Source organism: Cavia porcellus, unplaced genomic scaffold, assembly GCF_034190915.1.
Source record: "Cavia porcellus strain 051 isolate PalLab524CR breed Dunkin Hartley unplaced genomic scaffold, mCavPor4.1 scaffold_12, whole genome shotgun sequence".
In the NCBI taxonomy this organism is placed as follows: domain Eukaryota; kingdom Metazoa; phylum Chordata; class Mammalia; order Rodentia; family Caviidae; genus Cavia; species Cavia porcellus.
In genome coordinates, this window is record NW_026947495.1 from 53,803,845 (window position 1) to 53,819,968 (window position 16,124).

Here is a 16,124-nt window from a genome sequence, read left to right on the forward strand (position 1 = left end):
TTCCTCAAAGTCAGAATGACCAGGAAAGGAAAATATTTGGAAAGAATTAGAAGGAGGAGGCAACCATGCCAGCACAAATAAAACTTGGGAAAGAGGTCAGCCAGAAGAGCTTCTGAAAATGGCAGGCAAGGATGATGGGGTAAGTGAGTTCAAGCTGAAGAAGAGTATTTTAAGTATTAATGGTAATATGTCCTTCATGTAGCAAAGTTTTAAAAAATTAAATATCATATTTGTTGATCATACCTTATAAACACATTTCAAATTGGTAACTGTTGTATATATATGAACCTCACTAAAATATCTGTACTAGTGTTCATTACGCAAGGCAGTGTTACAAATGAAGGTCTTTAATTTCTTTCAGTGGGTTTCTAGGTCCACAACGTCATACACTTTACATCATCTATAGATGATATCATTCTTCCCTCCTCTTCTAGCCTTAGTTAACTATTGGTTCACTTGAAATTTTATATAATGGATTTTTAATATTTTTCACATTCCAGATTTATCTCCATAACTAGATAATAAAGTTTTTAAAATCATGAATATTCTTTGCATTCTCCATAGCAGAAAACCTGTCTTATATGGAAAAGCTCACCTCCCAGCCTGACTCTAATTCTGACTGAATGAAGGACGAGTGAAGATCCTAGGAACACTTGGTGCACACTGTATTGTCTGTATTACAGGTTTGTTAACACGTACTCTTATCATTTTGTATGTAAAATAAGTAAAAGTATGCTTATCATTTTATATATACGCATAAAAGTAAATACCACGTATGTTAATTTGGATCTTACCAATTGGTAAAGATTCTCCCAGTAGTCTTGAGTCATGAGTCGAAACAGAGATAAAAAAGCCCAGCTAAAGGTGTCGAAGCTAGTGTAGCCGTAGTTGGGATTTCGACCAGCCTTCACACAGATGTATCCTTCTGGACAATGGCTGCAAATAGCGAAGTGACAGTGAGCTCAGAAGAGATAGCACAGAAAGTTTCACTGATCTCCACTTACAAGAATTGTCAAAACCCAGAGTTGTTATCTTTGATGATTCTTTTCCTTTTGTTTTCATACTTGAGTTATTTGGTCACAGGAAATGCAACAGGTGAAACATCTTTAGAAAAAGTAGAAGCCTGAGGTATAAAGCAGCCAGACTGCAGATGTTTACAGTGGCAGAGAGGCAACAACCACGTACATTCATTTTATACTGTTAATTACAATTCAATAATGTTTTCCTTTCCTTTCCAAATTTTCTACCATTAGTCATGGGAACCTTTTTTTATTTTTAGTTGTTACCTGTCTCACTTTGACATACACATGGTTGCAAAGACATGGTTTGTCTTTATTTGTTTCCTTTATATGCTTTCTTATTTCTGGCACTAGAAGATGCTCCAGATTCACCTTTTATCTAGCATAGGCAAGTTCTAGAGCCAATATTTCCAACAAAGAGTGTTGGTTCTTTTTTTAGAGAATAGTATTAGAAATCTGGATTGGGTGCTCATTAGCAAGGGTGTTCCTTGCTAATGAGTTATTATTACTTTTAAGTCAGTTAGTTGACAGAACCAGAAGATACATGTGGATATGGTAACTGGAGAACTATAGATAGATCTAAACAAATATCCATATTTGCCACCATTCATGTTCAGATTAAGCTAAACTTAAGCTCATGCTCACATCTCACTTTGAGGTCACTACCACAAGGAATATTTTCCATATGTCTTTTTGCTTATTTGTAACTTGTTGCTCCATCCACTATCCGTCTGCTTAACTGTCAGCACACACGCAGAGAAGCTTCTGGATTATCAGGCCACACTACCCTGAGAACAGACTTGATGCACTGGTGTACAGTGTGCTTTTAGTCTCACAGACTCCAATCATTCCCACATCACCCAGTTCCTTCAATAATTTTGTTTCACACATTTAGCTTTAACTATTTGTATCATATTCTTCTTTTAAGCATTCCTGGAATCTCATCCTCACAAAGAGTTTTTAAAAATTAATTTCAAACATTGAAGATCACTCCTTGTTCTATGAGTTTTGACAAACACTGTTTTATGTTCAACATTATGCAATTATATTGAGTGATTTCTCCATTCTAAAACTATAATGGAACACTATTGAGCCATAAAAATGACAATTTGAGACATTCATGGGAAAATGTATTCACCTAGAAAATATATTTTTGAGTGAAATATGACAGACTCATAAGCTTAAATCCTGTATGGTATCTTTCCTTTGAGTGGAACAATGTGCAGACAAAGAAATTATGAAGAAAGTCATAGAAGAGGACAAATGGATGGATCTTTTGCAATCGGAAAGAGGTTCAGGGAACAAGGGAAAGGGGTGAAGAAGAGGGGAAGGGGACATAAGTAGAATAACATTTTCTATGCACAGAAACCTAGTAACCTCAATGAACAGAAACATTCTATGCCCTAACATGAGTTTAGATTAATAATATCAACTGGAATAAAAATCAGAATAAAGGAATAACAGGAGGAGAAGAGGGGGAGGAGAGGGAAGGGAAACAAGCTGTAGTATGTATGCGTACCCACTCTCCAAGGTGATTGTAAATGGCATGTAGTGCATGGCACTAATAAAATTAAAAAAGGTAACAGCAATAACAAATACTTCTCTGTGCTTACCTAGTTAAAACCCCATCATGACCCCTGCAAACACTGATCTGCTCTTGTCTCTATTGTTTTGTATTTTCTAGAATGTAATGTAATTAACATTCTTAAGTAGCTGTTTCAGGTTGACTTTTTTTCATATAGAAATATGCGTTTTCCAGATTAGCAAAGTCTTTTTGTGGCCTGATGGCTCATTTCTTTTTAACACTGAGTAATGTTTCATCGCATATATCTACCAGTGTATTCATTCATGTCCTGGAAGACATATTGCTTGCTTGTAATATGGTGAGTACAAATAGAGCTGCTGTAAATGTTCATATACAAGTTGTTGTACAGACACATTTTCAAATTGGTGTGTTAAATGTCTAGCAATGGTGTTGTTCTATCGTCTGCCAAGACTGTGTTTGTTTTGGAAGAACTGCCAAACTCTTTTCTAAGGCAGTGGTAACTTCTGTATTCCTACAAGTAATTAATGCAAGTTCCTGCCAATGGCAATCCACTTAGGCAAACAAGGTAGATAGGCAACGCCATTTTTATCACGGACATGTAAGGCTTCTCTTGCATATTTTTTCCTACCAGTATTTGCTGTAGAATGTTTTACATTTTATTTTTAAAAAATGTATTCCTTACCCAGCATCTGAGCCATTTCCACACAGTAAAGGATCTTTTTGTCCATCCAAAACATAAAAGTGACCTGTTAATATAAATAACAAACTTTATTTCATATTAATCCTATTCATATTAGGAGTAAATCAAAGTTTAATTATTTCAGTTATTTCTGAAGTATACACCAATAATGCACATTTGCAAAGGAGATTTCATATGCACCATCTCAATAGTGGTTGTAGACACATTCAGTAATTCTAAGATTAACATATGTAGCAATACTTACTGTCATCTCCGATGTAATCCTTCCAATTAAATGTGCTCATTGTTACATTAATAAATGTCCCATTTGAATCCATTGTGCCATTAAAATAGGTAGTGGTGTTGGTTTCAAAAGCAGAATTGCTTGGGGGCCATTGCAAACATTTATTCCGCAGGTTGCCCATGAACAGCTGCAGCCCAATTAAAGCAAATACGCTCAGACAGAACACAGTCAGGATCATGACATCAGAGAGCTTCTTCACGGACTGGATCAGCGCCCCCACAATGGTCTTTAAACCTAAGAAGAGAGAACTGTGTGTCAGCTAAAGAGCAGAACCATAAACTAATATTTCTTCTTAATATTTGCATACTTTCTACTTTTGCACAAATGATTGCTTGGCTATACAGATGTCAAAGCGTTATGGACAGCCAGATGAACTGTAAAACATATGAAAGGCAAACTTTATGTATGAACTGTGTGGAGATTCAAAATGAAAATTTATACACCTAGGAAAGAAGTATGGTATGGTTTTTGTGTACTGCCATAAACATGTAAAAGACAGTTACTGTAATTTCTTCCTTTCAGAATTTTGTGTTTTCTGAGGCTGTTTCCCTCCAAACCATTCTTCACACTTGCCTCCAAGTAGCAATGATTTCAAGGAGAAAAGAATGTTAAGATAATAGAAATCCCATGCCATATGCATGCCATTCCATAATAATCTTTTCTCCTATATAAAAGATCTATTTTAAAAATAGATCCACAGCAAATGGTAAAATACAAATCAGTTTGTAAAGCCATGGAAGCAGAGCTTTATCAGAATGCAAGAGAGAAAATTTTACATTGTAAATGATGGGTAAATGTTATTTTTTTTTCAATAGATGTCTCATGCAATTTTCTGTTAAACTCAAAGGCTGACTTTATATAAGCATAAAATTTCTAAAGTTTTAGAAACTGAACTGGCAGAAATATGTTTCATCATTCCTGCATATGATAAAGAATAGTAAACAAGGCTAATGCTATGCTTGTGACCTCAATCTCAACATTATTTCTGTAGTATATTTAAAGTCAGCCTCGGTGTTTAACCTAGCTCTCACCTGGAATGACTGAAATAGTTTTCAGTGCTCGGAGAACTCTGAATGTTCTCAACGCTGAGACATTGCCCAGGTCCACAAACTCTGTCACGTATCTGTAATAGGGAGTTCACACACAAACACAATAACACACAAGAAAAGTTGGAGATATAAGGGGCCTACCACCTTACACCAGTTTCTTCTTACCTGGAATTACAGAAATAGTTTTCAGAGCTCGCAAGACTCTGAAAGTTCGAAGGGCTGAAACATTGCCTAGGCTTACAAATTCTGTTACATACCTGTAGAATTAAATCAGAGTTACTGATAGTTTTGGCAAAATTCATACTAAATAAAGAATTAATGTTGGATTTGGCGAGTAGAGCCCCTTGAGTTAAACAAATGAAACCGCTATAAACCTCAGGGTGCCAAATGCTGCAAGTTGCCTTTAAAGAAAAAGTTTTCTTATCTTATTTCAATGTAACTTTCCTAATCTGAACACACTTGGTTGCAAAAATAATCAAAATACAGTTGTTATTTAAAATTTTAGTCAATCAATAACTTCATTTTGATGAATACAAAAACTATGGAACATGAAAGTAATTCCATTTATAGCTTTATTCCATTTATTCCAATATGTATTCTAATACATACTAAGTGTAGTTGATTTAATAAGTAAGGCAGGCGTATATTTAAAATATATCTTAACAGCCTAGTTTATGCTACAAATATGTTAATTTCTTTTGATTTATCAAATTTTAAAAAATTACTCACGCCATCACAATGACACTGAAATCCAGCCAGTTCCATGGATCACGAAGGAATGTAAAATCTTCTAAGCAAAATCCTCTTGCTAAGATTTTTATTAGTGACTCAAAGGTATAAATTCCAGTAAACGTATATCTAGGGAGAAGTATCCAAGCAGAATTAAATATTTCACCTGCCCTGTTAAAAACATATTTCGAAGTGTGGCACATACTGTATTTTAATTTTTATGCTCTTTTTTTAGTAACAAAGATTGAACTCATGACCTTGTGCTTGCCAAGCAATATTGCCTGAGCAATATCCCTAGTATCTACTGTTTTTTAATTTAGTTTCTAATCACCAAAAAGTATTCATTTAATTAATGGTATAAGACCAAGTTAAAGGTTAAACTGAAGTGAATATATATTCTTTAAGAATCTTTTCTAATTAAATGCAGTTTTAGAATAATAGCTTTATATATTTTGTGGATAATCATTAAGCTTTTCTCTTTAGAATAACTGTTCAATAGAAATATAATGTAAGACACAGTGTAATATTCTAGTTCCTAGAGACTAAATAAAAAGATAAGAAAAATCAACTAGACTTAATCTCATATTATATTTTATTTAAATCAGTATATACAGAACATTATTATTCCAATGATTAAAATTGCCAAATTTTAAGTTTCAATAACAATATGTAGTTATTGGCTCCTTAATTGGATCATACAACTCTAAAATGTAATATAGATTGAATTTATTTACTTAAGATAAAATATTTCCATTCACATGTCGTAATAATTAGATTCATTTTAAGACTATTTTATATGTTATTTAGAGAATATACTTCCTTTTGTTTGGGTCGATAAGTGTCAAGTATAAAGTTATAAAATGACTCCTATATCTTTCACTTTTTATGATTATATATATAAGCTATAATTTATATATAAATGCATACTTGATTTTATAAAGCTACACATACACAGTTACAAGAAATGTCTATTATTTTATGTGTGTGCCTACACAACTACTAAAATTAACAGATAAATAAAATTCTTGAATCTAACCTTGTATCAGCTACTATTTTTACACAGGGGTCAAACAGCTTAAATTTTACTTGAATTCAAATTTCAGCCTCCAAAATGGTGAAAAACATTCTGTTTGCTATAATTCAGTGTATTTCTTATCTATGTTTCTGTGAGTGTTAACAATGAAAGTTATTTGTTTCTATTTCTCTCAAAAATAGTTGAGAGTACTTGTTTTTGAATATTTTGTTCTTTAAAAATAGTTTACATTTATTTTTCAGACTACATCCTCCAAACCACAAAGCTTTGATTTAATCTTATTATAATTCATTATATTTTCCAGTGTACCAGTATTATATCTGTGAAAAAATGTCACGATAGGTATTTGTGCAGTGTTTCAACAGACAGTTCTCTCGTAAGAGTAAACAAAGAAATTAGAGGAAATTTTATTCAGAAATCTTCACATCCAATTTTCCTAAGTATGTACATCTTCTATTTTTTCCAGAAACTCAACTGGTTTCTGGGAAACAAATATCATCACTATTTTACTTATTATGAAGTACCTCACTGTTGGGAAGAGTTATATTTTACAATTCCAAGCTTATGTGTACTTAAGTTTCATCTTAGATTTTTGTGTGCTACAAGTAATCGCCATGACATTTTTGTTCAGCGAGATAGCTGGCCTTTAACAACATCTGTTCATCACATTAGGGCACAAAGCCCTACAGGCTCTGCTTAGACTATGCTATGTTGTCTACAGAGTTACGGAGAATAAGATTAAAGTCTCCTCTTCTGCTTCTATTTTTGGAAAAATAAAAACATTTGTGGGACACTTGGAGTGTATGGTTTTAGTAGCTGTGTATAAAAGAGGGTCCTAGAGCTTAAAATTTAAGCAGTTTTACACAAGACAGGTAATCGTGAATGCTTATTAGCAAACAGGACAGGAAAGTGGGAAACAAGGACTTTAATCTTCTTGACTCATCCCCTCCTTCACCCCAGGATCCTGATCATGCAGTCCCCACTGTCCATGTCAGGTTTTTTGGCCCATAATTAGGAGGACTATAAGAGATCTTGATCTCACTTTTAACATCCTTAGACCACACTAGCTATGACACTAGCTATGCGCACAGGGATTGTTTCTGGTATCCATTCCTTCTGGTTACCTCTAAGAACTGAATTATCTTTTCATTGAACTCTATTTTTCTGGCAACAACCATTAATATTTTACTTTTTTCGTCCCTGATGTCTGGTGGTAAGTTTGACAAGTAATTGATCAGAAAACTTGTGTAATGCTTTCTAATTGAAAGATGTAAATCAAAAACTTGTAAAGTCAAGTCTGTTTTCATAATGTGCATAAATTTCTACGTTGACATGGTTCTTTTCAAAGGAGATTTACATATTCATATATACCTTTACCTACCTTCAATAATTCCTGCTGGGGAGAGCACACACATAATTGTTTTGTATGGGTGTGACTGTGTTGTTAACAGCAAAATCATGCATGGTAACTGGTAACTGGTAAAATCATGAATATTAGATCATGCACAGTTTTCCCAGCATATAATGTTTTGAAACAAGGAAGGTTTTACTATCACACTTAATTTAATTTAGCAAAATTTTAATGCAGGAAATCAATAGAAATGCTTTCTTGTAGTGCAAATAAAGGGTTGATGTCCTCAAGAACCTTTGTATTTAGATCTTTTTCCCCATGTTAAAATGCATAATTAAGTTTTTTCTTCTGAAAATGCCCTCAAATACCCCTCAGTTCCCAAACAAGGGAAATAGGACGAGAAGGACTAGTTTTAAAAATTTTTAAGGACTCAGTGGCTGTGATTTTTTTTTTTAGGCACACATTTTGGAGGAATAATTGGGTATCTTTTTATTAAGATCATTATTGCTTTTAACGAGTACTCTAGTTACAAAGTTTCATAAGTTTTGAGTGATGTGCCCTAAACATGCCTTCCCTTAAGCCCTGTTATTTTTGGAGCACAGATTTTCAGAAGATATTTTATTTCCTTTACAGAACACATGCTCTGCTGGGTTTTAGCAAACATCTGATGTCCAAATGACCTACACATCTAAATTTTTACTTTAACAACTAAATATAATCATTTTGTAATCAAAAAGTCTGATATAATAATTTAGAGCTAAACATATCTCTATTTAACTAGAATATAATAGTAGCAAAATATATTAGAATAACATAATTTACTCCATCAGCACTTGTGATCTTGTGTTTACTACACCTAGTAATAAAATTTCAGGCCCAATAATGGGTTTAGTTTACCAGCAAGCATATTCTAATTCATAATTTCTCTTAAACAGATATTGTCATGAATTTGTTGGAAAAATACTTACCTCATTAAAAAAAAACCCCTACACAATTTCCTGTATAGTCTTTAATGTTATGGAAATAACTTTTCTTAGATAGAGGTGTTTAGCTTGACCTCAAAAAGTGGAAACCATAGGAAGACACAGTTACAAAGACAGTGCTAGAGAGTTTGCGTATACATTTTGTATTCTAAGAAGTATTACTACTTACTCGACATTCTTTGTCCAATCTGGAGGGTTACTCAAGGTCATAAATACGCAGTTGGTCAAAATAGTGCACATTATAAGCATGCTGAATAAAGTGGATTACAGTTAAGGAATTAACATTGGCTGGTTGTAATAGCCATTTAAAGTGATCCAATATAATAAGAAATTAATCAGCATAGCATAACTGGGAAATTAATCTTATTCATATGAAAACAATGATTTAAAAAAAGACACTTTGAAGCCTATCATATGAGTTGGTTTGCTTTTTTCACATCAGTGACTCCTAAAACTGAATTTAACCAAGATCTGTATGAAGTTAGTGGGAATTATTTTACATCCCAATTCATGTAGTGAAATCGTACCCCCAAAGAAATTTATCATTCTTTGGGTAATGCTAAACATTTGGCAATATAGCTAACAGTGACTTCGATAGACTGCTTCTTTCCAAAGAGCCATGCATGATTTAATTGAGGCTAATAAAAGTGTGCAGGGAATTTGTTCCTGCTCCTACTGTACAATATAGTGCATTTACAAATTTATTGTCATGGTTTTGCACTTACTTCTATAATCAACAATAATGCTATAATAATCTTTCTACTGTACAAATAGCAGAAAACCAATAGGAATGTCAGCTAAACCAATAATTCTACCAATAATCTCTAAAAAGGACAAATAGCTAAAAGGATAGCATTCCCTTTAAAAATCACGCTTTAAATAACATTTAGATGATTCACATGAAAAGGATATGAGTGTACTAAAATCTTAATAGCAATTTTCCTAACAGGGTTTAATGGAGTTAAAATATACAAGGCAGAGGTGGCACTGAATCGGAAAATCGCCTTCCCTTTATTCAATACTATAAAAGTCTGAAAAAGAAAATATGAGAAAAAATTATTCAGTTAGACATGTAGCTTATTTGAAGACTTGAACACATCAAGATCCTTTTTAAACCTCATTTAATTGTTCAAAGTTGTTTTTAAAATCTAGTTAGTATAGTGTAAACATGTTAGATGTGTGCTAGCAATACATTAGGTCATTTCTCCTCTAAATTAACATACAGTTACAAGTAAAAATTCAATTTACTATTATCTAGACTATCTCCAAGGCTCTAACTTGCTGATACAAACTGATATACTACACAAAGTTTTTTACTAAATTATACTGCAGCTTTACAGATTTTAGTTCTATTTAAAGCTTACCATCTGTCTTCAGCCTTAGTAACTTCAGTTTTGGTATCTGGTACACACTGCTGTTAAAATAATCTTTTACAAATATTTTAATTACATCAAATAGTTTAACTCCAAAGTTTGTAGTGGCTTGTTATTGTGTCTGAAATGGCTCTTATGATAGAAACTATTCAAGTAGGTTGAGTTGCCTGGTTTTACGGATTCCATAGACCCGGTGAGCAGGGATCAGCTTCCCAGTTAATACTGACAAGGGACATCTGCACTGAAGGTCAGCCTGAAATACATCACTTCAAAGAATCTTCCACGGCTAAATTTTTACCCTCTGAAACCTACCATGATCGACTTAGCACTAAGCCATGCTGCCAGGGTTCACCTACTGCACCTCTAGAATTGATTTTGTTTTTTTCCCACTGAAGTTATTTCTGCTTCACAATTTAACCTTCTTGTCAATCCCACCAACAAATGTCAAGCACTCAATCTGACCCTGAAAACATGTCACAGATCCTTAGAGAAAGGTAGCACCAAAGAAGTCATCATATGCAAGCTCCCTGCCATTTCAGGAAGTCTCCAGACCAGACTTGATGCTAAGGTCCCACCTACAATGACCTGTTACATATCAGAGGTTTTTACAACACCTAATATACTAGAATGATGTGTGGAGATTTTTAAATTTCTAATTTAAGCCCCATCTCAGACCAACTGAATCAAAATATTTGGAGGGTGATACAGGTTTGAGTATTTTTAGAAGTTTCCTCAGGTGATTCTGTTGTACTTTTAAAATTTTCCTGAGGCGATTCTATTATGAAATCAGGGTTTGAACCCTCCTTCCTGGAGATGCTCTTAACAGTCAAAATGATCTCCTGCTTTGCATACCTGTGCTATCTTTTGATCACTTTCTAAATGTTTCCCTTACCACTAACTCTTAATACATTCATTTGCACTCTTTTACAGGTTGCTTGTAATCAGTCAAGTAGTAATTTCCACAGAGGGTCCATTCCAAGCAGGATGGGAAAGATGTAATAAACCACCGAGCACACAGAAGAACCTGCAGTCTACTTCTCCATTTTGCCCCTAGTATTTAATACTGTGGTTTGCAAAAAGAAAAAAAAAACACTTGTTTTAATTAAATAGTGGCTTGCCATTAAGATTCTGTTCTACTTTTTAGCATCTATTCTATATATTGATTTATTTAATAATATGTTTTTACCCTTTAACTAAGAGTGGTATCTCATACCTTCATGTTCACTGACAACATGCTTTGTTTGAAGAGATAGGCAGAAATATTTATGCTGTGAGTATAAAGGCCAGGTAAAACAAATGTTTTGTGTATCACCCTTTTGTATTTAAGACCACAGAGCCAGTCATTACTTAACTAACCATATTCAATAAACTGCAATTTATAAATTAAAGAAAGAGGCTAAGTAAACTATCTTTTACTAATAGAAGGATTATCTGGAAGGGACAGTAGACCTCGGGAAGACTGCCTTGGAAGTGCAGAAGCATTAAAAGATTGTCGACTTATGGAATTAGATCATTTAATGTTGCAGTCAGGCAATTAACACATTCAACAGTGGTAGTATGTTGTAAAAGTTCACTATAGTTTAAGGTTAATTAACAGGTTTTGTTGGGAAAAATTTCTCTGAAAAATAAGTTTTACAATATGGGGAGAGAATTTCAAAATATATCCAAAACCACAGTGAGCGGGGTTGAAGGGTCCCTTTAAACATGGAACCCTGTGTCCTTCTTGCAGGCTAGCCTGCACAGAACTAGTGGAATCGAAGTTCATGTCCTAATGAGATTGTCTTGATCAAGTTTACCAGTTCTGAAACAGGGAAGGCCTTAATGACAAAATGCCAGTTTATTTCTAGAGAATAATATTTAACACAAGAGAAAATCCTGTGATGAGAAATGAGGAATAAAATACACACGTCTTGTATAGTGCAAGAACTATAAGACAGAGGTTAGAAATTTGGAGCTCTGATGTTCTTGATGTATTTCAACCAAAAATTACTTAAGAACATGATAGATAAATAGTGCCATTTTTCAAGCAAATTCCTAGTTAATGGTGTCTCTTTAAAAATTAGGACATGTTACTACTAACGTTATAAATACTATAGTTGAAAATATGTTGCAGCAGATATTTTTTACTCTGGAATCCAATTTGCTTTTTTTCCCCCAGTAAATTGCACACATTATGAGTTTGCTAAAATTTTTGCTTTGAAATGAGAATAAGCTTCATGTGTTAATGATAGGACCATATCAATCACAGAAATAAAAAAATTTACACAACTGAATTTTAAGTCTTTTGTTATATTAATAAGCACTATATACAGTTTCACTTTCTGGTTAAGAACTCTGGTTCCACAGCTGAGTTATTTAGGTTCGTTTCCTGAATCTACCAGTTATGAAGCAAGATTCTGCTAATTTTATCAGCTTTTCTCAACTCCTATCCATAAAGTGAGGCTAACAATAGTAATTGCCTCACTGGTTTACTGAATAGTAAATAAGCTGAAACACTCAAGTGGTGTCCAACACTGTATGAGCATAGCAAATGTTAGCTATTATTATCACTGGGACTATGTTTAAATTATTACCCAGGTCCACTGTCATTATTTTGAAATAATTTTTCTGGTCACCCTAAAAGTGATTACTATGTAGTGTGATGTTATTCATCTGGTTAAATTAGGTAGTTTGATCTATTACCAATTTAATAGAAAGTTACATTAAGCTGCTCTGTACCTATCCATCATCTATTTCCTATCTATCTAGGATTTCACTAAGTAGCCCAGGCTGCCCACGAACTAACTCTGTAACCCAGGATGGCTTTGAATTTGCAATCCTCCTGCCTCCCAGTCCAGGGATTATAGGTGTGGACACCATGCCTGACTAAGCCCTACAGTTTTAAAATGCCTTTTACCCATGTCATTGCATACAATTAACATAGGTCATGCCACATTTTAGAATTATATAGCTTCTTTCATTATCCTCTTCCAAAACTCCTAAAAATCACAAGCAGCACAGGTAGCACCTTGATAGTCACCCATATAAATACTTTGTGAATTAAAATACTACAGCTAACAGCCTCTCAAGATGATTCACACAGCTGTGAATAAATCTTGGTCTAAGTCCGGTACTCATTCCTGAGATAATAAAATGGACTATGCCAGCACACAGTGGAAGAATCACATTAACCAAACTTAAAAGCCTGACACATAAAATCAGATGCCAATCTATTTACAATGGGACACATTATTTTTGTATATTATACATTAAATAACTACAATGACATAACCAGTATATTCTTGCCATTTAGTAGATGTATGAGAAGACAAATTATAAGCAGAGGTTTCCTTGTTATACATATAGTCCAAACCATAGTCCAATTGACTTAATAAAATGTTACAGAATTTTTATTGTCATGTTAGGCAGCCTGTGTCAGTCCCTTTATAATGAAGTGCCCATACCACTGGGAAGAAATGTTTAGTAGTAGTCCTACTACTAAAGATATGTCTCTCTTGCATTATGTGTGTCTTATGTGTGTCTATTACTCTTTCCAAAATTGTACCAAGTGATTCATTTCCTTTTCTTTAAATAATAAATGTTTTTAATTATGTCAGAAGAAATCATACTCTTCTCTCTTGAAGACATCAGCAAGCATCCATATTGTAGATCAATAATTCTCAGAATAGAATGCCTTTCTACTTTCTTAGTTTCTAGTCACATTAAAAATCATCATCTATAGTAATATAGTAGCTAAACTTCAAAACAATTAATTCTGTAGTATAGGATGGAAATAAATTTTATTTTTAAGTGCATGAATATATATTTAACGCACATTTTGTGAAACTAGTTTAAAAGGAATAAAAGGAACCTGTTTAACTGTTTCAAATTGTTTTCATGACTTCAAGTAAGTAAAACATTTTAAAAGATTGCTACTCAAAGTGTGGCCCATATTCTACTCATAGGATGGGTATAATCTAATGATCATTGTAAGAAACTCAGGATGTCTTGGTCTGCATGTATTATGGTGGTACAAGTCTATAACCCTAGCAACTTAGGAGGCTGAAGCAAAAGGATAGTGAGTTAGATATTGTCCTGAGACCCTGTCACAGAATAAAACTCTAAAGGGAATTGTGGGTACGGTACTTATGTGTTTTCTCTCCAACACTGCAAAAAGAAATCTGGTCACAACCCAGACTAGTGCAATCATAATCAACATTTTAATAGCATTTTCAGATGATTTACACAGGCAAGTTTGAGTAATATTCCTTTAAAGCAACAGGAGTGATCCGATTCTGAATGGTTAGTGCCATTTCCTTTAGTTAGCACTTACAACTTCAAATTGTGCATTCTTTGAATGTATTTTCTTCAACCATTCCCTTTTTAAACAGTTTGCTTTGATTAACCAAAGTGTTCATTATCTTATTTAACCCATAAGCCATCAATTCATAATGATATTAATTTATCTTTATTTTTATTTTGAATTATTTTTAATACTGACAAAGGAAAAATGTAAACTGTGGTAATAAAATGACAAAAGAGTCAATTAGAGAGTATGACATCTTCATTCACCTTGTTTGCCCTTTGAAAATGGTTAATTCTGACAGAACAATCTGGTTACTTTAACATTAGAAAAACATAGTTATAACTGTTGCTTTGAACCATGTATAGATGGAGAACAATTGAAAGTAGTTCTTGTTTTGTTCTGATTTTTTTGTTTTTAAAGCTTTCTAATCTTGACATTTGTTTCACTGCAGAGAAATGTTCTAACCACATATGGTTGTTCAGAATCTAGCCTGCCATAATGTCAGTAAGATTAAGAGAATCTCATAATCTCATTCCAAATTAGTGGATAGAAAGTAAAATGTATTTCTGATTGAACACCATTCCGCATGTACTATTTGCCTATGATAGGGTGTTAAGTCAAAAATTAGTTATTGGCTTCCACACTATAGATGATTGTGAAGAAAGTCCAAGCCAAATAAGAAATATAAAAGCAAGAAGTACAGTATTTTCTTACAATGCTGTTGTTGTATTAAATTTGGATATGCACCTGCCTGTAAGCCAGTGGCAGCCATGTGGGCTAGGAAAACCATGAAGTTAACCCATCTCCTCCCATGAGCCAACCAGCATGCGGATTGGTAGACAAGAAGACCATCCTCCCCAAGCAATTGGTTAATTCAGAGGAATGCAGGCTGAGATGATAGCAACTGAAGTAAAAAGTAATTTAATGCTTGCATTGTTTGATTTTGCAGGCCTAAAGTCACTAGTGTGAGCATCTATTCAAAGGATAACAATATGCAATATAGCAACAATAGGGGGTTTTCTCCTGTCTTGTTTTTGAAATCTAATACTGTCCTCACTGTTTTGTTTTGTTCCATTTTGTTGTTTTGTTTTATTCCTTTTAAAATAAAAAAATTGGGTTTTTTTGCATAGCTACTATTTGGGAGTCGATCATGTGCTAAATAGCAATAATTAGCTTTATTGATGTCAACTTCAAGTTTTGTTATTTCAATTACTGTGAAATAGAAATTGTTAATTCATTCATATTTCCTCCCTAAAATAAGTTCTTCATGCTGTAAATGTTTCAGTTTACTATAATTTATATAAAACTAAGTGACAGTAAAGGGTATTATAAACTATTTCACAGGAAAATTCTGGAGATATATCTATATATACATATATTTATCAAGTGGTACCTCTGTTGTTGAACTCAATTTGTTTCAAATTTATGTTTAAACACTGAAAACTTTGAGAAATTAACATGCTTTTCCCTAAGAAATAACGAAAAACTGAATAATTGATCCTGAGGCCCCATAATTACCTTTATAAATTCATTTTTTCAGAACTTTAACAAATTTTACAATGATTTCCTTCTTCTCTCTATTATGGTTTGCACAGTTTTCCTCTTAGCTTTATTGTTGGTACCATTCACTTTCCTTAGAGCCATAGTTACAATATGCTACACAAATAAAGCACAAAAAGGCACACTCACGACTGTTCTAAAGCACTAACACAGCACTATGTGTTATTTGGGCGAATGCAGTGCTTAGACCAAAGTGCTACCATTTGTGACACA

The 16,124-nt window shown here is 33.5% G+C and overlaps 1 protein-coding gene across 7 annotated transcripts in view; it reads right to left on the minus strand.

The window, feature by feature from the left end:
* Scn3a (sodium voltage-gated channel alpha subunit 3) overlaps nt 1-16,124 on the minus strand; it is a 107,052-nt gene that overhangs the window by 63,709 nt on the left and 27,219 nt on the right. For 4 of the 7 annotated variants that reach the window (XM_023561156.2, XM_013142571.3, XM_023561159.2 and 1 more), the window contains exons 4-10: nt 9,606-9,724; nt 8,863-8,952; nt 5,327-5,455; nt 4,580-4,671; nt 3,510-3,782; nt 3,248-3,311; nt 795-936 (exon numbers count right to left, since the gene is read on the minus strand). In XM_023561156.2, coding sequence (XP_023416924.1) covers nt 795-936; nt 3,248-3,311; nt 3,510-3,782; nt 4,580-4,671; nt 5,327-5,455; nt 8,863-8,952; nt 9,606-9,724 — 909 coding nt within the window. Of the gene's footprint in view, nt 1-794; nt 937-3,247; nt 3,312-3,509; nt 3,783-4,579; nt 4,672-4,762; nt 4,855-5,326; nt 5,456-8,862; nt 8,953-9,605; nt 9,725-16,124 lie in introns of all 7 variants that reach the window. The other 3 variants (XM_023561158.2, XM_023561157.2, XM_023561160.2) reach the window with 1 other exon arrangement.